The sequence below is a fragment of the Kogia breviceps genome, chromosome 14 (assembly GCF_026419965.1).
Source record: "Kogia breviceps isolate mKogBre1 chromosome 14, mKogBre1 haplotype 1, whole genome shotgun sequence".
Classification (NCBI taxonomy): domain Eukaryota; kingdom Metazoa; phylum Chordata; class Mammalia; order Artiodactyla; family Physeteridae; genus Kogia; species Kogia breviceps.
Window position 1 is genome coordinate 39,520,829 of NC_081323.1, and position 20,235 is coordinate 39,541,063.

At 44.7% G+C, this 20,235-nt stretch overlaps 1 protein-coding gene across 5 annotated transcripts; it reads right to left on the bottom strand.

Annotated features, from left to right (window-relative positions):
• Positions 1 to 451: 451 nt before the first annotated feature.
• LAMP5 (lysosomal associated membrane protein family member 5) lies at positions 452 to 19,896 on the bottom strand. Of its 5 annotated transcripts, none has more exons than XM_067013929.1 (9): positions 18,945 to 19,896; positions 17,887 to 17,921; positions 16,328 to 16,377; positions 13,543 to 13,815; positions 12,837 to 13,009; positions 12,339 to 12,470; positions 12,110 to 12,215; positions 10,165 to 10,353; positions 452 to 1,320 (listed from the first exon to the last, which is right to left on the bottom strand). In XM_067013929.1, the coding sequence occupies exons 4-9, from the start codon at positions 13,601 to 13,603 to the stop codon at positions 1,142 to 1,144; spliced, it is 840 nt and encodes a 279-aa protein (XP_066870030.1). In that variant the 5' UTR covers positions 13,604 to 13,815; positions 16,328 to 16,377; positions 17,887 to 17,921; positions 18,945 to 19,896; the 3' UTR covers positions 452 to 1,141. The 5 variants fall into 5 exon arrangements, with proteins under 5 accessions (XP_066870030.1, XP_066870029.1, XP_066870031.1 ...); XM_067013928.1 differs by having other exon boundaries at positions 13,543 to 13,968; XM_067013930.1 differs by lacking the exon at positions 17,887 to 17,921 and having other exon boundaries at positions 18,945 to 19,887.
• Positions 19,897 to 20,235: the final 339 nt, after the last annotated feature.

The window sequence follows — 20,235 nt, forward strand, 5'->3', positions numbered from 1 at the left end:
AACACCAAAGAAAAGGATTTGCCTTACCCCTGCTCAGATCTTCTGAAAAATGATTATGTAGAAAGTGAGTGAAATCCAAACTATGTACATTTCTCTAGGGAATTTCAGTAACTTACATTTTATCACAAATAAAACTCAACCTAAGCTACTATGTTCAGTCCAGCTTTTAAATCCAAAGTGAAATGCCAGACTCAAGACCAAGAAGCACCAGAAACGATATTAGACCAATTGTTCAAGAGGTGCCATTATTAAAACTGCTTATATTTGTCAAAATAAATCCACGTTTTTTCACCTGGAAATGCCAACTCCCCCCTCCCCCATTGTTTCCTTGCTCTTTCTTTGCTTTTCCTCTTGCAGAAATGAAATCCCATCTTCATCATTCCCCTCTCTCCTCTGGGTGCCCCAGAAACCATTTTAGTTTGTTTTCTTATTTCAAGAAAGCATTCAAATGTTAGACAGTAGTGTGTTTTAATTCATTTTGAAAAACAAACTCACATGGATTGATTCTTCAGGTCCCCTTACTTGGACCTGACACACTATAAAGTCCAAACAACTCTGCATAGTTACATTAAACAGGTTCTTGTGCTGTGAATTCACTGGGTGCAGGTAGCAGTGAAACATTCCCAAGACAATCACTAGACATGCAGAACACCAGCCAGAAGCATGGATCACTTTCAGGGGTCTTGCTGCAGGGAGCATGAGGCTGTATTTTGTGTACGTTGACAACAGTATAGGGTAAGCCATCTGTGTTCAAGGGACCAAAGCCTCCAATATTCCTCTTGAACCTTAAGGGGTGTCTTTCTGAACGAAGTGTGGTTTCAATCCCTAAACTTCAGAGTCAGATACCCCTCTGAGTTTTATGAGTTGCTCCTTGGAGAGTCAAAGCCAAGCCACCATGAGTGTGAAAGCTGGCTCACCCATTCCTCCCACTCCCCAAGCAACTGTCCTTCACCCCATGAATCTGAAAGAATCCCCCCATCCCAGGGTTTAAGCATGGATGCAGGCCAAGCAAGCCTTGAATACCCAGGTCTGTTTGATTGCAGCTATGTTGGTATATCCCATGTATAGGTGGAAAGCGCTTTTGTTTTTCTACCTGATCCAGCCAGTGGAGGGGGGCTGGGGGCTGTCTGCCTAATACTTTCTAGCCCATGTGCTTATATTGGGATCGGTCCCTAGGGATCTGGACCTGGTTGGCAGTCATTTTGTGGTGGAGATGGTAAATCACCAGCGTTACCACAATGACGAGGCCCAAGATGAGCCCCAAAATCAGGGGCAAGGTTTCCTCCAACTGCTCCCGCTCATCCACTGGGCATTTATGCTCTGAAATGGGAAAGAAGAAGAAAAGCAATGAGCTCCTGCCAAAATATTCTGAATCATAAGTCTGCTCAAGAAAACTGAAAGGCAGATAGAGGTGAGAAGATTTCTCAAGGAAACTTCAGAGATATTTTCTTTTTCAGAAACAATGTTTCCCAACCAAACTTAAGGCCCAATGCCTTAAAATTTCTGCATAGTGTAAAATAAAAACATATCAGTTAAATAGGGCAACATTCAGGTTACTGGATTCCTGGCCGATGTGAATAAAACTTCCAAATGATTTATGCAAATTTTCAGCGTTTGGGCATTAGGCACAACCACCATCATTTTTATTGTTTATTTAATTTTTTAAACTTTTTACTGTGTACAATGTACATAGAATCACAGACAAAATACACCTTTTAAAAAGTCTGAAATTACCTGGTGTTGTCAATGATACAGAGCAATTGGAGCTCTTGTCCACTGTTGGTGGGAAATGGTACAATCACTTTGTAATAAGGTAAGGATAAATATACACCTGCCTTATAACCCAGCATTCCACTCCTAGGAATTTACCCAAGAACAATGAAAACATATGGACACAAAAAGACTTGAACATAAATGTTCATAGAAGCTTCATTCATAATAGCTTAAAACCAGAAACAACCAAAATGGCCATCAGAGTAGAATGGATAAATAAACTGTGGTATACTCATACAATGGAATATTAATCAACAATACAAAGGAATGAACTATGGCTACACGTAACAAAATGGATGCATCTCAGAAATATTATGTTGAGTGAAAACTATCAGACACAAAAGAGTACATGTTGTATGACTCCATTTATATGAAGTTCAAGAGCAGGCAAAACTAAATCTATGGTGATTGAAGTCAGAGAAGTGGGGAACAGCGTGTCTTGCAGAACAGGACACAAGAGAACTTCAGGTGTGATGGGAATGTTCTGAATGTTGATTTAGGTGAGGGTTATGTGGCTGCAAGTATAGGTAAAAACATATTGAGTTAACACTTCAGATTTGTGCATTTTGATATGTGTAAATTATACCACCATTTAAAAAAGAAAGTGTAGAGTTTGATGGATTTACACCACACACATCAGAACTGGTATCAGAATTGTGGTGCCAAAAATATTAGCTTTAAATGGATAATAACTTTGGTATAGTTATGGGGAATAACATCGAATACACCATTCTTTAAAGAAGATGGAGGAGAAAAGCATGGTTTATTTTGGCAAAAAAATTATGGTTAAAATATTATTATAGTTTATTTCTTTAAAAATTGTTTTGTTGCCTTAGGAGAAAACCTGAATTAAACACACCACTGGAAGAAGAATAGAAAGGGAGTATTAAACTATGGACAAGAAGTCAAAAGTAATTATGGGAAAATAAGAGGATGTCAAAAATTATCATGAAAAATACTGTATCCCCTTCCCCACCCATCCCCATTCATTAAGTGGTCAAAGAAAGGGGAATTCCTGAGTTCTCTTTCCCTTACCTACCATTCTAAAATCCACAAATCTCTAGAAACCACAAATACTTTGTATCATTGATTTGGAAGCAAAAGCTGGCTGCTCTGATTCTCATTTCTCCTCCTTAGCATGAAGATTCATGTGCTTCACTGCAGGAAACAGATTCATTAATCTGTTTGATTACAGGAGCTTCCCTGAGTCTTCTGGGTCTTATATAATATATGGACAATGCACTGTATTATCTTCCTAAAGTCCAAAATTATTCTGAATTCTGAAAAACATCTAGCCCCAAGGGTTTTAGGTGAGAGATTGTGAACCCATAAAAAAAAGACACGCATTCCCGTCTCAGGCTTAAGCCACTGTCTTCAAACTCTGCCTTTGACCCCCAGGAAAAACAATATTTTACATTACAACCCAGAACATATGTATACGTACATAACTAAAACCAAAGTGTTATAAAACAATGGTTTTCTTTACTTTGTGCCTCTAATAATTTATCCTCTATACTATTCTCTTTCATTTAAAATAGTGCTGGTCACGACCCACTAAAGCAGAGGTTATAATCTTTTTAGTGTCAGTGTGATGAAATTATACCCCTTCTCAGAATACTTATAATTGCATAAAAATAAAATACATAAGATTACAAAGAAAACAAACTACAGTGAAGTTCATCTATTAAAATATTTTAAAATAATTTGAGGGACAGTTATATATTTATTAGTACACAGGTATACTGGTTGTCATTGCAAAGTATGGAGAAGCATAATTGTTACTTTGCAAGATCTGCACAAACATGTGGGAAGAAAAAGACTATTATTTATATTGGTGACAAAGTCATAGGTATGACTAATACTACTGTGGGTTGTTACCTTTATTTATAATTGAAGGAAATGTTAAACATTAATTAGAAATTAATGAAAAGAAAGATGTAAATGTTTCCCATTGAAATTTACAGACCCCCTGAATTCTATACACAAACCCTATGGACTCCAGGGTTAAGATCCTGTGCAATGAACTGATTATACAACCCACAGATTATAGAGCAAGGACAGCTGGCCTTGATCTCTGCCTAGGAGAAGAGCATCCCTTAGCTTAGCCCAGCTCAGCATCTGGCTTTGGGTGCTCGGAGACCCCTGACTCCCTGTTCATCTCCACAGGTCTTGGGGTCCCTCACACCTCTGCCCTGGCTGGACTTACAGTTCTAGAGAACACAAAACACAGGCCCAGGGTGGATGGCCCATGTTTAGAAAAAGCAACAACCAGCCCAGTCACTGCAAAGAACCAGATGAAGACAGATCAGACAAAATTGTGTAACTGCCAGCCACCAGCTCAAGTCCCCTCAACCATAAACCTGGTGTGCCCATTGCAATACTGAATCATCTCAGGTTCTGTTTTCTAGACGTGTGTTTTATTTTGTTTTGTTCGATGACCACAGCATTTTAAAGTTGTATTTACTCCCTGAGGCAAATAAACTGTAAAAGCTCTTAATGAAAAGCAGCTCCAAACGAATAGCATTGAGATAGGCCACAGACCAGGAGGCAAGCTGATTGCTTTCTCCAACTCTGCTAGTGCCACAGACTTTTCTTTTTGGAGAAGGTGGGCAAGCCTTTTGCTGGCCGTGCTTCCCTCTGCTGTCTGATAGGGCAACTGGAGGGAGGGGTTTGCCGCTCTTTCCATATCTTCCCTGGACTGGCTCGGGACTCCTGTAACCTCAGCAAAATGTATTTTGTGTACTGAGAAGCTGTTAAGACGAGTGGACTTTGGACATCTTTGGCTGGAGACAAGCAGATACTCTCACCAAGATGTAAGCACAACAGTAAATAAGAAAACAATTACTGGGCTTCCCTGGTGGCGCAGTGGTTGAGAATCTGCCTGCTAATGCAGGGGACACGGGTTCGAGCCCTGGCCTGGGAGGATCCCACATGCCGCGGAGCAACTGGGCCCGTGAGCCACAACTACTGAGCCTGTGCTCCGCAACAAGAGAGGCCGCGATAGTGAGAGGCCCACGCACTGCGATGAAGAGTGGCCCCCGCTTGCCACAACTAGAGAAAGCCCTCGCACAGAAACGAAGACCCAACACAGCAAAAATAAATAAATAAATTAACAAACTCCTACCCCTAACATCTTAAAAAAAAAAAAGAAAGAAAACAATTACTGATTGATGCCACTGTGTGCCAGAAACATCCCTGCACACAAGGAAGAGCTGTATAAACTCTTTCCCACTAGCCTGTAAGCTCCACCAGGGCAGGGAAAGTTCCTATATCCCAGTACTGGGTGTACTGGTGTACAGACACCGACAGGGTCCTATGACCTTGGTATTCACCATTCCAACCCATTCCAATGGGCTTTGGCTACAAGGCAGGTTAGACATCCTGGAGAGTCAACGCCCCGCTTTCCCACCCCAGCAGCCATCAGTGGTGGATGGGAGTTGGAGGGTAACTCAGGTGGGTACCACACTCTTTCCCAGAAGTTCCAGCAGTGTGAGCCCCGGTGCCTACAGTGGTAACCCGCTCACTTACACACCTGTACTAGCTTCCTTGCCTTCCCACCTCACTTCCCCATTCCCCTAGCAGTGCCTCCTAGAACCACCTAAATAAACTACTTGCCCTTACATACTTATAGAGGATGTGCTTCTTGGGGAGCCCAACCTAAAACACTAGGCTCCAGAGCAGTAGCAAGAACACAGAATTCTACGACTGGCTGGCTATGGGCCCTGCGCTAGGCCTCTGAATTCCAGCCCTCGACACAGTTCTCCGTGGTGTTAATAACAGGATTGTCTCCCTCTGGGTGCTTCCCCAGGAGGCTCTGAGAAGGAGCAACTACTCAGGTGGCAGGTTTCTTGGCTAGGAGGTGCCATGCAAACCACAGGTGTACACAGCACTCTGGTTCAGCATCGGCACACCATGCCCTGGTTTGCAGCACGGCAGCCAGTCTTGGGGCGCTCAGCTGGGGGTGATGTACATTCATTTCCACTAAAACACAGACCATTTGTCCTATAGAACTGGGTAAAATACAGATCAGGTGGTATCTCCCAAGCACACTGTTGGAAACAATGGTAAGCTCATGAATTCAGAGCACCCGACAACCTTCCTGAAGATGGCCCCCCACGTTCACATGTTTGGTACAGTTGCTCAGCTGCAGCATCTGAGGCTCTGAGAGGCTAAGAGCACAGGATCTGATACTCAAAGACAGGTTCCTGTCCCAGCCCTGGCAGCCACAGGGAGCACAGTCTTGGCAGGTAACTTCACCCCTAAGCCTCAGCTTCTCCACTGTAAACAGGGATCTCAGTACCTTCTTCACAGGTCTCTTTATTTGTTTGTTTCCCCCCTTGAGAATTAAAAAGGGGCCCAGTCTATATGTGGCGACTTAGATGCCCAGTAAACCTGAGTGTTTAACAAAGGGGCACAGAGGCACCTTCGTGTTCCATTACGTTTCTTCTGTCTTTATGCTTGAGAGTCGCGTTTAATTCAAGCCATTGAAATACTCAGGCTGATCTGTCCCCTCCCAGTGATGCATCCTCCGTGCTATCACAGTCAGAATTCTCCTGGGGCCTCAAAGGGACTCACTAACAGGAATGAATTGTGGAAGGACAAGTTACCCGACACCAGCTGAGACACATGGGCTGCCTTGAACTGCAGGCTGAGAGTTGCCGCACCAAGTGTACCTGTTATAGAAATAAGCTGGCCTCCATGGAGTGGTTTATATTTTCACTGCAGGCTGAGACCTACATCCAATTATTAAAAAAAAAACAACAAAAAAACCCCAGCCCAAACAGACACGTTTAGCCATTTAGGGCCTGTCTACTTTGCATACAAATCTCACCCAACAGCTGTTACCCACTGATAGGATAGATAAGGCCCTAAGCATCTGCTGCTACCCCGCCCTCCCCGAGAGCTCTCTGACCCAAAGACTCCTCCCCGTGCTGCTGAGTGACATGACCTAGACCCATAAGCCCCCTCCTGACACCCCTCTCCCTGCCAGGACATCCCTTATCCTCCTTTCCTTTGGGATAGTGGTCCCCAGGTGCTGTAAGCCTTCTTCTGGACAGTCCCATGCTGTGACGGGCTTTCCTTACACAACCTGCCCAAGTGCCACCCAATGAAGCTTGTGTGTTTCTGCATCTCATGATCATATCATATTCCTTGATCAACTCAACATCCCTCAAATCCCCCTACCGACAGTTTGCCATGGACCAGCAGTATCAGCAAGGAGCTTGCTAGAAATGGAGCCTCTTGGGCCCCGCCCCCAGACCTACGGAACCAGATGTGACTTGGCATGTTAACAAGATCACCAGAGCTGTGCACAGTGATCTGGAGCCTCTGGGCTACTTTCATTGAGGATCAGCGTAGTAGCCAAGCTCAACCATCTAAAGGGATTTGTGTGGTAAAGATGTCATCCCCATCTGGGCTGTTCTCAGCCTCTACGAGTGGCCACTAACCCATTTCACTGACCCTTCCTTGCTTTTCTCAGAATCTATGAAGGAGGCAGGTGGGAGATTGCAGACTGCCAGGCATGACCCCTTTACGCAGGGAATAGGCTCTTCATTGGAAACCCTTATGCTGCAGGTCCTGTTTGCACATGACAGGACGCGTGTACACAGCCCTGCAATGGGCGTCAGACATATGACCAGATGCCCTCCCCACCGCCACGCAGGCAGGCTTCACTCACCCACACAGGCATTAGCAACACATCAGAGCCTCTTTCTATTCTGGGGAGTGGGGTCCAAGTGCCAGGTCCTGAAAAGGCACTCCAAAAGGAATCTTTCAGATTCCACCAAATCAAATAAAGTGATCTCTTACAAAGCACCCTGTGGGCAGGTGCTGAGAGGCACAGACAGGAGGAACCAGGAACAAAAGGAGCCCTGCCACACAAAAGCACATTGATTCAGTGAGTGATCCTGAATGAGGCTTGCCTCCTCCCAGGAATGTCAAGGCTTGAGCCCCAGGGCACCGTACAGGAGGCAACACCCTAATTATTCCCCAGAAAAGCCTGGGTGAGACAAGTGCAATTTGCTTGTGCTTGATATATCTGCATTTAGGAAGTTATACATGCCTACAAACTGTCTAAATCTATCCATTTAAGCCCTAGAAGTGGATAAAAACTGCTTTTTATGCAAAAACATTAAATCTGTGCCAAGAATATCACTGATTTTTAGGAAAATAGCTCTGGTCCTTATTCAGTACTCATTTACTCTTATTTTGTACACAATTCTAACATCTATGAGATCTGATTTCTCCATTTATAAATGACTATAAGCAGCAACTTAGAAATAACCCAGAGGGGGTTAGGGTGAGCTTGTGATAAGGAACTAGTAAAAGCAGCAATTATAGCACCAGTAGTACCAAGAAGTGAAGAAGTGTCTAAAAACAGTTGACCAGAGAAACACAAAGAGTAACTAGAGACTGCTGAAAGTACCTATACAAACTCAGAAGTATCTATGGTAGGGACCCTGGGGGCTATGTGATCCAATATTTTCAAAATGAATTCTGGGCCATCCATAATCATGAGTCCAATTACTTTTAATTACATTTAATATTTTCCGTTTAAGAAAGACACTGTTCCATTTTATAAATACTTTCATAATCAACAGTATTTTTTTAGTGTTAAGATCTTGGCATTTAGTTTCGATTTTGTAGAAAACACATTAAGATGGAATAGCCCATACAGGTAAGAGCAATAACAGGTAGGCATGGCACTGCTGTACTAAATCTATTACATTCTGATTTGCTTGGCTTTGAAGCATTTGCAAGTCTCTATTAATTGAGCCCACAGCTTCGGAATATCAATTCAGCCAAAGTTAACAGGGCATCTGCAATGTGTTAAGCACTGTATCTGGTGCTAAAAATACAAAGATGAATAAGAAGGAGGCCTTTCTCTTTAGGACAGTTTAACTTAGGAATTCCTAAATGCCTTCTGAATAAATCATGGGGGAGGGATTCTATTCCATATACTTTGAATGCGAGGGGCATTTAATGAAAGCTGGACTCCTTGGGACTCATTTAATGATTTGTGTGTGACCCAGGTGGGGATTCCCTAATATCCTACACATTCGAATGGTTGTATTCACCTGGGGATCGCCAGCCCAAAGGTAGGCATCCCTAAAGCAGTCAGAATCACTCCCCATTTCTTAACCACAAGGAATAAATGAGAATATCAAACTGCCTTTAACAACCTCCTCCAGACAATAGAGAGAGAAAAAAAAAAAAAAAAAAGAATGGAAGAATTCACTTACTCCACTTGCCCAGAGTAAATTGTTGCTAGATTTGGACAAATTGCAGAATGTGAGCTCCTCTCCTGCCCTTCTTCTGGGATGCAGAGAACCAGGAGGATATGGATGCCCTGAACCTGCCCCAGCTGGATCCTGCGTGATCCCCTTCCAGGGCTTGCACAGACTGAGAAGAAGCCTTCTTGCATGCCCCAGAGGGAGCAGATCAGGGACCTTGCCTCCTTGGAAGCTCATAGGTGTCCCTCCACACAAAGGTGAGAGCTGGACAGAGGCAGGTCTTCATGAGTCTTTCTCTGTAACCTGTACACACACACACACACACACACACACTCACACACCTCTATTGCATTCTGGTCACACAAAAACTTAGACTCACAGTGGTAGAACCTAGAACTGGAAGTGTCTAGAGACCATGGTGAAACTGAGGCCCACACAAGCAAAGGCCCTTCAACAATCCATGGCTCTCTCAATAGCTACTTGGGATTTTTAGCTGCCTTTTCCTTGGGAAACTTGCATCAAAATTATATATTTTTTCAGCTGACTTTCTTATCTTTCTCCCTATCCACTTTCCTTTTTTTGGCAAAGGAGGGGAGGAAGGGAAAGATGAAAAAATAAAGGAAAAAAGGAAGGGAGGGAGGAAGGAAGAAAACAGATAAAAAGAAGGGAGGGAGGGCTTCCCTGGTGGCGCAGTGGTTGAGAATCCGCCTGCCGATGCAGGGGACACGGGTTCGTGCCCCGGTCCGGGAAGATCCCACGTGCCGCGGAGCGGCTGGGCCCGTGAGCCGTGGCCGCTGAGCCTGCGCGTCCGGAGCCTGTGCTCCGCAACGGGAGAGGCCACAACAGTGAGAGGCCCGCGTACCCCAAAAAAAAAAAAAAAAAAAAAAAAAAAGGAGGGAGAGAAAGAGAGAGGAAAAGAAGGGAGTGAAGGAGGGAGAGAGAGAGGGAAGATGAAAGAGAAAGCCATTGAAGTTGATACAATTCAGTTTGTTTGCTTTAGTCTTTGAAAAATATTATATAGGGAGGCAGCACCAAGATATCCTAGAGAAAGTCCAAGTGGTAAGAGCCTGGTACCCTGGCAGGTTGCCTTCCACATCCATCTTGAGGTCAGCCTTTGCTTCCTTCCTCTCCCTCTCCTCCTGCCTCCCCACCAACCTACCTTCACTGAAGACAAAATCAGAGATGATGTCAAAGGGCTGGATGTGGACCGCAGACAGGATCATGGTGACTGTCTTCTGTGGATCACTGGAGGCTAGTGAAATGGTCTGCTGAGCTTGACATTCATAGGACTTTCCAGCTGGGGTGACCAAGGCAGAGAGATGATGCGAGTTGGCTGTGTGTTTCCCGGCTGCAGGGAAGACCCAAAGCAATGGTTAGGCCCCTAGGGCTGGTAGAACCCTCTTTATGGTGATCCAGATAGTTGACCTTTGCCTCTGAGCCCAGACCCCAGCCCCTCTGATCCTCTGCTGACATGCCCTGTTGCCTTGCCAGGCTGGGGCTATGCAAATGTGAATGCACCCATTCTTTCATGAGCATGGATTTCTTAAATATTAATTTGGAATTTCCTTTTGGAAGAATAAAGTGATACCTACAACCCCAACCCTTTTTACTATATAAGACCTAACAACAGAGATTCCAAAGATCCACAAAGAACAGTGACTTGGTATCCTATACCTCACACTGGCCTGCAAAAACTAAAATATCTTCCTCAGCAAAGCATGGCTGCTGCTAGTGCTCTGAGCAGATGCCCTTGTATGCATACATATTTTTTGGAAGCCTGCCTCACCCCTTTTCCTCCTTTTCTGGATTAAGGGTTTCTTTTGTGTTTTTTTTTTCTTTTTCCTTTTTTTGGTCTAATTTAACTGTGGGAAATGTTTGAATATGAATTTTGATGAAGAAACAAAATTGCCCTTTTTACTGCGATGATAAGGGGTGAAACGGAAAAGTTGAAATATGTATTCTTGTACATGTTCAATAAAAATATTTTCCCAACTTAGGTGCCCAGGTGATGGAAGGCTTCATTATGAGTAGATCAGACAAATTACAAAATAAATACATAAATTTACATGTGGTCTTTGATGGTGCCTGCAGATCCCTGCATTGTTATTTGGAGCCTGGATATCCCTTGCCACAATATTTTTGGAGGATCTGGGTAGTTGTTGGAGTGATGGGCGTGAAAAGCTAATAAGTAAGGACATGGTTCAGAATCCACTCTGGGGTGGCTGCAGTGGATGACTGAAGATTGCGGTGAGGCCTGAGCAATGCACCAAAAGATCTGAAGGCCAGCAGATTCTGACCCAGAATGAAAGTCATGCTGTCCCCCTTGAAGTTTTAGTGCATAAGAATAAAAACCGGGGTGCAGAAGAAAATAAAAATATGGCTTTGTCCTTCTCCGTGCTTCTTTTTTTTTTTTTTAGTCGCTTAACCTTTATTTTTTATTTTTTTAAATTTTTAACATCTTTATTTGAGTATAACTGTTTTACAATAGTGTGTTAGTTTCTCCTTTACAACAAAGTGAATCAGTTATACATATACATATGTTCCCGTATCTCTTCCCTCTTGCGTCACCCTCCCTCCCACCCTCCCTATCCCACCCCTCTAGGTGGTCACAACGCACAGAGGTGAACTCCTTGTGCTATGCGGCAGCTTCCCACTAGCTACCTAATTTAATTTTGGTAGTGTGTATATGTCCCTGCCACTCTCTCACATCGTCACAGCTTACCCTTCCCCCTCCCCATATCCTCAAGTCCATGCTCTAGTAGGTCTGTGTTTTATTCCAGTTCTACCAAGGACAAATCATAAGAAAGCCATCCCGAAGCAGACACAGGAAGACAGTCCCTCAAGAGACATCTCATCCAGGATCAGGTGATGGGTGACAGGCTGGTCCTCAGGCCCTGGGTTTCTTGCCCACCTACAAGGCCTGAAGGCTAGAGGACCCACCCGCGCTCCCGCTTGCTTCCTCCACCTTGGAGAGCAAGCCCAGGGCTAACTTGGTCTGCGAGCGCAAGGCCCTGACCCTGAGGAATTCAGCCTCCAAGCCTGAGATCCCTGCAGTGTCTGGGCTTCCCCGGGCTGCTTCCCAAGCCCTGCTGGTCTCTACTCACCACTGATCGCTTCTTTAAAATGGGTCTTCTCCGAGGAGTCATAGACGAACTGGACCTTGCTCAGCCTCCACGTCGCCTCGGGTCCCTTGGACGTGTTGTGACTTTCCTGCCAAGCGGAGGAGGCGCGCGTTCACCGCCCGAGCAGATCTGGGTGGGGAAACGGAGGGGCGGCCCCTACCCACACCCACCCAGAGTCTGCAACCCCTCTGAGCGCCCCACTAACGGTTACCTTTACAAACAGCATTTTGAGCGCGTACGCGCGATCCACCCAGAGCACCTGCAGCTCCGACTCGTTGTGGCCACAGTGGCCCTTCACCTCAGCTCCCCGGGTCAGTGAGATATCAGCCTGTTCCGTGATTAGCTGGGAACACAGACGCCCCGCACCCCCTCAGCGCGCGAGTCCCAGTGGGGGCTGTAAAGGGCAGCGCGTCCAAACTCCGGGTCTCACGCCTGGGCACTCCTTTGCGCGCGCGCTCCCAGGTCCAGGAACATGCGGTTAGATGCTCTGCGTGCAGACCCGGCCGTTAGGGAAGCAGAGAGAGGGATTTACTTGCAAAGCAGGCGGGGCAGAAGGCATTACAAGCCGGAACCCCCATGCAGCATTTGGGAGCAGCCTGCAGGGTGCAGGGGGGAAGGCGGGCGACCCAGGTCTTCACAGGGTCTTGAGGGAAGGTGCCCTTCGTCCCTGGAGCCCTAGGAGCAAGCTGGGAGGGAAAAAGTGCCTTACATCTACATAATTGCTGGCCCACACATCATAAGGGACAATAAATTTGGCTGCAAACTCTGCCATGAGACACGTCGTCCCATTTTCCCGCACCACAAATATATCTTTTTCAGGGTTAGTGGAAAGGCCTGAGAGATTCTCCACTTCTTGTTCTGCCATGATTCGAGCCATTGTATCTGCAGAAAACAAACAAAAAATCCTATCGGTTAGGGGCTCAGCGAGCCCACGCGTCTCGGGCACAAGGGTGGAGGGACATGGTGGTCTGCGGGCTTTGGGCTGACAAAGTTCCTTGCTGGCTGCAGGGCGCTCTACGAGCCGTTTCGCTGACCTACCGCCAACAAATTCGACTTCGTTGCTGTTAATTTATAATAAAAATAAAATTAAAAAACATTTTAAAGCCTTACTAATTTGTAATCCGACTGGCCTTTTTCTTCATCTTAGGCTTTTAAACCAAAGCTTTCTCGCCAGTGCTCTGAGCCCACGAAGCAGGCCTGTGCAGCATCGTGTCTGGGATTGGCGTACAGGTGTGTGGCTCTCTGGGGAATTCCCTGCCACTGAGGGGATGGTCCTCCCCTCCTCCCCCCGAAAAAGAACAAACCCGCCAAACATTAGGGCCACGTTTTGACCTTAAGCTAATGGCTTTACTGTGCCAGTTCTATTCTCTGCAAAGAGTGCACCCTGCTCTGGCGGTTGCCGAAATGCTACTCACGGAAGAGCATCAGAACTCGAAGTCTATTCACGCCGAGAACGGCTCTTCCTCGGAGATCCATCCTCGCGGAGCAGCGAATGAGGCCAGTGGTGCTGCTGCAGAGGCCGCCCGAGAGGGAATCCCTCAAAGTCGCCGCTGGAGTGAGCCGGAGTGAGCGAGGGGCGGGGGCACCGAGAAGGAGGAGGGAGGGAGCGCGCGTTCCGTACGCGCTGGCAGACTTGGTGTGGATGGAGTACCGCACCGACCCGGGCAGGGTGAACGCTAGTGTGCTCACTGCAGAGGAAAGGACCGCGTGGCGAGGAGCTGTCCACGGCTGCGAGTGCTGAAAGGATTCTGTTGTATTGCTGGAGTGATTGTGGCTGGGCTTGTGCAGAGCTCCAATGAGATTTAAAAAGGCTAAAATTCTCCCTGAGTCTGTTTCCTGCGCTGCAATTGCATCCGCAAAGATGATTCTACGCTGAGAAACTTAATAGCACCCTCTGACTTATTCAATATCCCTACCAGTACAGTGATTAGGTGGTGAAGTCATCACACCACTGGAGTCCTGGCTTCTGAAAATGCATCCAGCTCCTGAAGGAAAGCGGTGGAGCACAATTGTTGCTGCTTTGGGGGAGGAGGTGTAGGCAGGAATAGGGAAGGAAAATGCTATGGCAACAGCTTCCTGCATTTGGAGACATCCCCTTCTCTCCCCTGCTCTCACGAGCTCAGGGTTTAAAGTTAAACTGATGCTTCCTCAAGCGAGGCCGTTAGTCAATGCAGTATGTCTATTTGGGCTTGTTTTTTTGTGAGTTCTGTTCTCTGATTGCATGAGGACTTTGAACTCTAGGGTCACCTACCCTCGCTTATTATATTGTGAATACTCTGCTAAGAGGAATGTAAGTGAACCCGAAATTTGTGAGGGTTATGTAGCATCTTTTAGGACAGTCATAGTTATATACACACACACACACGTATGCACACATATATTACTCTACAGCCTCTAGTGGGACAGAAAAAAAACAAATACTACTGGGCTAATTCTTATATTTACACTTTTTAGTAGCTTGCTTGATTTTTAATTTTTTTTGCTCCATAAATCAGAATACAGCACTTTCAGCAATAGGCATACTGTCCTAATCAATTGTAGTGATGTCCAAATATTTTATTTCTTAGCGGCTATTTCATTATATGAAAAATCAACAATATAATGTCATAAAACAAACAATGTCATAATAAGGGGCAAATTGCAAAGTATTTTCATGTGCATTATCAAATTTGATCCTACCTACAACCTTAGAAGGTAGGCAAGGGAAGATATACCTTATTGTGGTTGTACATACCCCAAAATTGAGGCTCAGAGAAATTAAATGACCTTCCTCAATGTCACATGGTCAGTAAAATTAAAATAGAAAAATCACATGATTTAACTTCATAGGCATCATTTTCATTTTTCCTTATATAATACTTTGACTCTAAAATATACCATATGTTGATTCCCATTAAAAAATCTTTATTCAGTGACCAAATAACAAGCTAACACCTAAGATCTCTAGCTCACATCCTGAAATGTATAGAGTGCTATTTTAAGTATAATAATATTCTGACATTACGCTTGCCACGAAGTGTTTATACAATTATTTTTTCAAACCTATTCCTATATCAATAATTAGATCAACAGCAGTTCTGAAGTGATGTTTAAATCAATACTATATTCTTACATCTTTATTTTTATCTCTGTATTTTGATATTTCATCCAAACCTTTGTCAATAACTTTACATAACTGAACATATATAGAAGCACTGAGGCAAAATTGTGATCGATACAAAGGCAATTATTATCAGTTGAGAGTGGAATTTGTAAAATTTATATATGCCTAATGATTTGTCATGTTAGCAGTTGTTAATAAACACTTATTTTCCTGTAGCACTGTAAAAATGAGAAAGCAATGAGATATAGGTAATGGAACATTTATATATTCTCTTTCCCTCTCTCCCTTTAGTAGTTAAATGAGGAAAGAAATGAATGGATTTCAGTCCAGGATTCACTATTTATTTTTTATGACCTTGTACAGATTTTAGTGTTCCTCACCTAAGAAATTGGGATAAAAACTCAGGGGATGTCTGGTTAGGCCAAGTGAGCCAATGATTATAAAAGCATTAAAAAAAAAAAAGACAAATTAATTTAGACCATAAGCATTAACTGAGTACCCACTACTTGCACTATGTTTGGTAATTTGGAAACCCAAAGATAAACAAATACCATTATAAAGTAGAAGAGATATCTGTAAAAGTTAGGACACTTTCTCTTGTGACACATTATTGCAGATATATTATAAGTTGTTTAAAAAGCAACTGAATTAATTGATGATTAGCTACTTTAATAATAAAATATTAGATGGGACTTAGCATTGGTCATGAATCTTAAGTTGTTGTTGATTTACAAATCAAATGGTGGTTGCTTTGGAAAATGGTTTCTTTCCATACCTGACATAAATGATCTGTTTGTTGACCAGCAATTGAATGAGTCAAAAGAAAAAAAAAGGAAGCAATTTTAACTCCTCTTCTTGGGAGAATCATCTTCAAAGCATAATTAATTTAAAATCCCTTCGGGTATTTAATCTTAAACATAACTTTACAGGCACCCATTAACTTATTTGTCTATCTGTATTGATTCTTACATTTCAATAGGAGTCGGGTCATTATACCTACAACTTACACCAACATTAATTAAATACTTTCTAATCATCCTTTAAAAAACGTCAGTTCTTTAAAATTACTAAAGAGATAATAAAGGAGAAAAACTTACCATTAAATCATAGTAACAAAGTTTTCCAGGATCCATTCCATTCTTCATTTCTTGAGTGGGAGAGAAAGTAGGAGAAAAAAATGACATAAACATGTACACTCATGTGGATGATAGCTGTGTCAATTTTCATCAATGCTGCTGGCAGTCAATACAAATGTCATGCAAGTGCACTGGCTTTTGAATCTCTTCTAGATCCTCTAAGTCCTTCAAAGGATTCTCTTCAATTCTTGTATTTACTTATTGAATTAGTCTTTATGAATCTCACGCATGTCATTGAGTGGTTACTGTTTCATGGATGTGGAAGAAAAGACCCACTGCATGTATAGAACTTTTAGTTTGGATGAAAGAAAATGAGAAGAAACATGAAGATGTATTGTTGCCTGGCACAATGTGTGCACAGATGTTTAAGGAAAGGAAAAGTAAGATAGCCACCCCAGGGTGGGGTGGAATTGACCAAGGAGGCCTCTTGGAGAAGGAGATCTTAAATAAGTGGACAAATTGATCTAAGTTAAAAGATAAAGAAGGGCAATGCAGATGGAAGAAAAATATATTACGTAGGCGAGTCAGTGCAAAGATGTAACTCTTCATTCCTCCATATTTATCAATTTTCAATAAAGAAGAAATTAGACGCCCAAAGCCAGTGTCTTATAGCATTGATACATAACCTTTATTTAACTTCTTTATTTGGTAATTTACCCATATATGGTATATGCAAAAGAATGGCATATGCAAAACATTCTAAGTGAAATTAAATATTCAGATTATTAGGTGTATCTCTTTATACTTGGTTGCACAAGCAATTGACTTGTATCTGTAGAATCAACAGTGGAAAGCTAAGCTTTGTTGCAGCTGAAATTTGGCTTGTTGATGTTTCAATCCACTTTACGGTGAAATGTAAAAATGTACTTTGGTGCTGCTGTTCCCACCACCACTAATGCTCTCCCCTAACCCAGCACACACACACACACACACACACACACACACACACACACACACACACACACACATACACACACACAGATAGGGAAGCACACATGGATAAAAGAAGCAGGGATAACTGAACTGGACAAGATGCACACAGCCCTTAAGCCCAAATTACTAGTTACCAAAGCCTTTTCTGTGTTCAACTTAATCACTGAACAATTATTTCATTTAATTTAATCACTGCCTTTGAAAACCTTTGAAATCCTTTTGGGATAGGAACTAAAAAATAAGTATACATAAGAATAGTTTGTGCATATATTGGCAAACCCTAGAATATGTGGAAAGAATCAGAAAATTAAGTTTGTCCCTCTGATGCACTCATCTTGCATGACCTTGATGAAATTTCCCTCATCCTTCCTGTCATTGGTCTCTCCTGCAGCTAGTTTAAAGAAACCAAGCTATTTCTGCAATGAGGGTAACCAGTGGAGAAGACAAGGCACCAGGATAATAGCCCTTTCATTGGCATCGTATCTTCATGCTAAGTTCTTAGAAAATGTCCTTTTATGAGCTCATTTAGGATAAATGCCTTCACATAGGAGGGAATGCAGGGGACAAAGTCTCTCTAAAAAAAGTACCTGAATAAGCAGATGGTGAGGCCAGGTGATCATTCCTGAAAGAGCAAAGGAATAATTTTTATCTCTTGAGCCAGTAATTAATTAACTGTTTTTAAAACAGTTTATTATAACTACCGCTAGCTTCAATGTGTAACATTTTAGGCTACTGAGTACAATCAGTCTTCTTGGTTTTCCTGGCAGTGAGGAAAATCTTAACACAGGGCGGACCCTGGACTTTTCTGTAAAAGACAAGAGTCAATTGAGAATTTTAAGTAGTCCTTTAAGAAGTTTTTGTGTTTTTTCTCCAAGAAATACTAACAGCTATCCCAGTGGGCTTAAGGTTAGACAAGTTGTGGCTCATTTACAGCAGTTTGTTACCTAAGTTCTGAGATAATGCACTTCTTTAAAATTTCTTTTATCGTGTATCACAGGGTTCCTTATTCCCAGTTAACTACTCTTTAAGTTCTCTATTTGCAGTTTTCTGCATATTCACCTGAAGATGTGTTGGAACTAAGGGAAATTTATATTAATTGCTATGGGAGGGGGAGGGGGAGAGTGGGGTGGCCAGTCAGCTGCGCTTGAAAGGAAGCTTTGCTGGTGCAGACCTGGAGCCCCGGAGTTGCCCTGGGGTGTTCTGATGTTGTAAGTTTGGGATGTTCCTATGGCTGTTTATTTGAAACCAAGACGCTCGCTCTGGTAACCAAGAAAGGGAAAGAGGAAAGAGTCTTCAGTGTATTGGAAAGACGACTGGTGTGGGAATCTAGGAAGCAATAGGTTAGCTTTATTACTCCACTAACAAAAACTTCTGGGAGGAATGGCTTCACCTCTCTGGTCTTCAACATGCCTTTTCCTACAGGATCCTTCCAGGACTGCATGCCCCGCTTCTATGGGTGACCTTAGTTAGGAAGTGATCTGAGCAATTCTTTCTAGGAAAAACAAAAAACAAAAAACAAAAGCAAAACCAAAAAACCAAAACAAACAAACAAAACCGCTGAAGATTTCCATTACTAAGCTTTCTATCCCAACGTGCAAGAAGCCTGCACAGATCTAGACTCACAGATCGCGGCCCTCGGCGTTACCTTTGGGTGACACCGAGGCACATGGGCCCGGTTGCACGAGGTCTGGAGCTTGGCGGGGCTGGGGCTGCGGACTCCAGACCCGTCTACTTCTGCCCGAGAGACAAGAGATGCGCGCTGCGGCGGTGCGCCCAGCGGCCCGCACGCCGAGTTCGCGGCGACCTCAGCAGGGGAAAGACGTCGGCGCCAGGCACCCGGGTTGCACTTCACCGCACGTTCGCGAAGCTGCTCCCGGTGTGGAGGTGAGAGAGGAACCTTGCAGAGGTGTGGTCCAAGCCGACTCCAAAGCCGGGTAAGATCAATTCCGAGGGTGCTGGAGTTGGGCGAGTTCGGGCCTCGGCTGCTGGACAGAAGCTCCGGGCTCTTTTGTGTTCTGGTGTCGAGGGGAATTAGGACTAGAACGGGAGGAAGTAAGTTCCTGCCAGAGAGTGTTCTCTGGCTCCCCGCGACTTTCTTTGGAGCTTCCAAGGCCGGGAAGCGTTGGCAAACCCCACGCTGGGGCGCGGAGGGTGGGCGGTGAGACCCCGGCACTCTGCCGGCCTCGCGCCTCTCGGGTCCCTCCCCGCCCGGAGGAAAGCCGGGGGGCTTGAGCGGGGTGGGGTGTTACACAGAGGAGGGGGAAGAGGCCAGGTTGCAGAGGCTTCGCGTCTCTTCTTTTCTCTTCTTTTTTTCTTTTCCTTTCTAACCCGCCAGGGTGGCATCCGCATCGGAGGGAAATGCCCCCGATGGGCCCCAGAGGTCCAGCTTCCAGGGCAGAAGTCGGGAGGATACTGCGCCGCAGGGCCAGGGGCGCTCGGGCATCCTCGCGGCGCGCGGTCCTTGGACCACTCTGAGACGTGGGCAAGGTTTTGAGACTCTGCCGAGAGGAGATCGAGGCTGAGGTGCCCGAAGAGGCTCAGAGGGTGCGCACTCAGAGGGAAACGGCTCTGCCTGAGGGGCTGGCGGCCTGGGAACCGGGGGGCCCCGGCCCGGGGGCAGGACGGTGAGAGAGGGGAATGACTCACGGGGGCCTTCTGCTAGGGTCCCTGGTCGCTAAGTGAGGCTCCTGACCTGCTGGAGAAGTGGGACCGAAACACTCTCCTCCTCCCACGCACGAGTCTTCTACCCCCTCGGGGCGCCCTGGGCTGCTGGAGGCCCAGGCCTGTGAGGTTAGGGTTAGAGTTTGTTTGTTTGTTTGTTTTTGTTTTCCAATCTGGGGCTGTGAGCGGGAGCGGAGGTTATTCTGTACTCTGGGTCGCAAATGAGAGAAAAAGTCCAGGGACAAACCAGGGGCGGCCTCTCTGCGGAAAGTTCC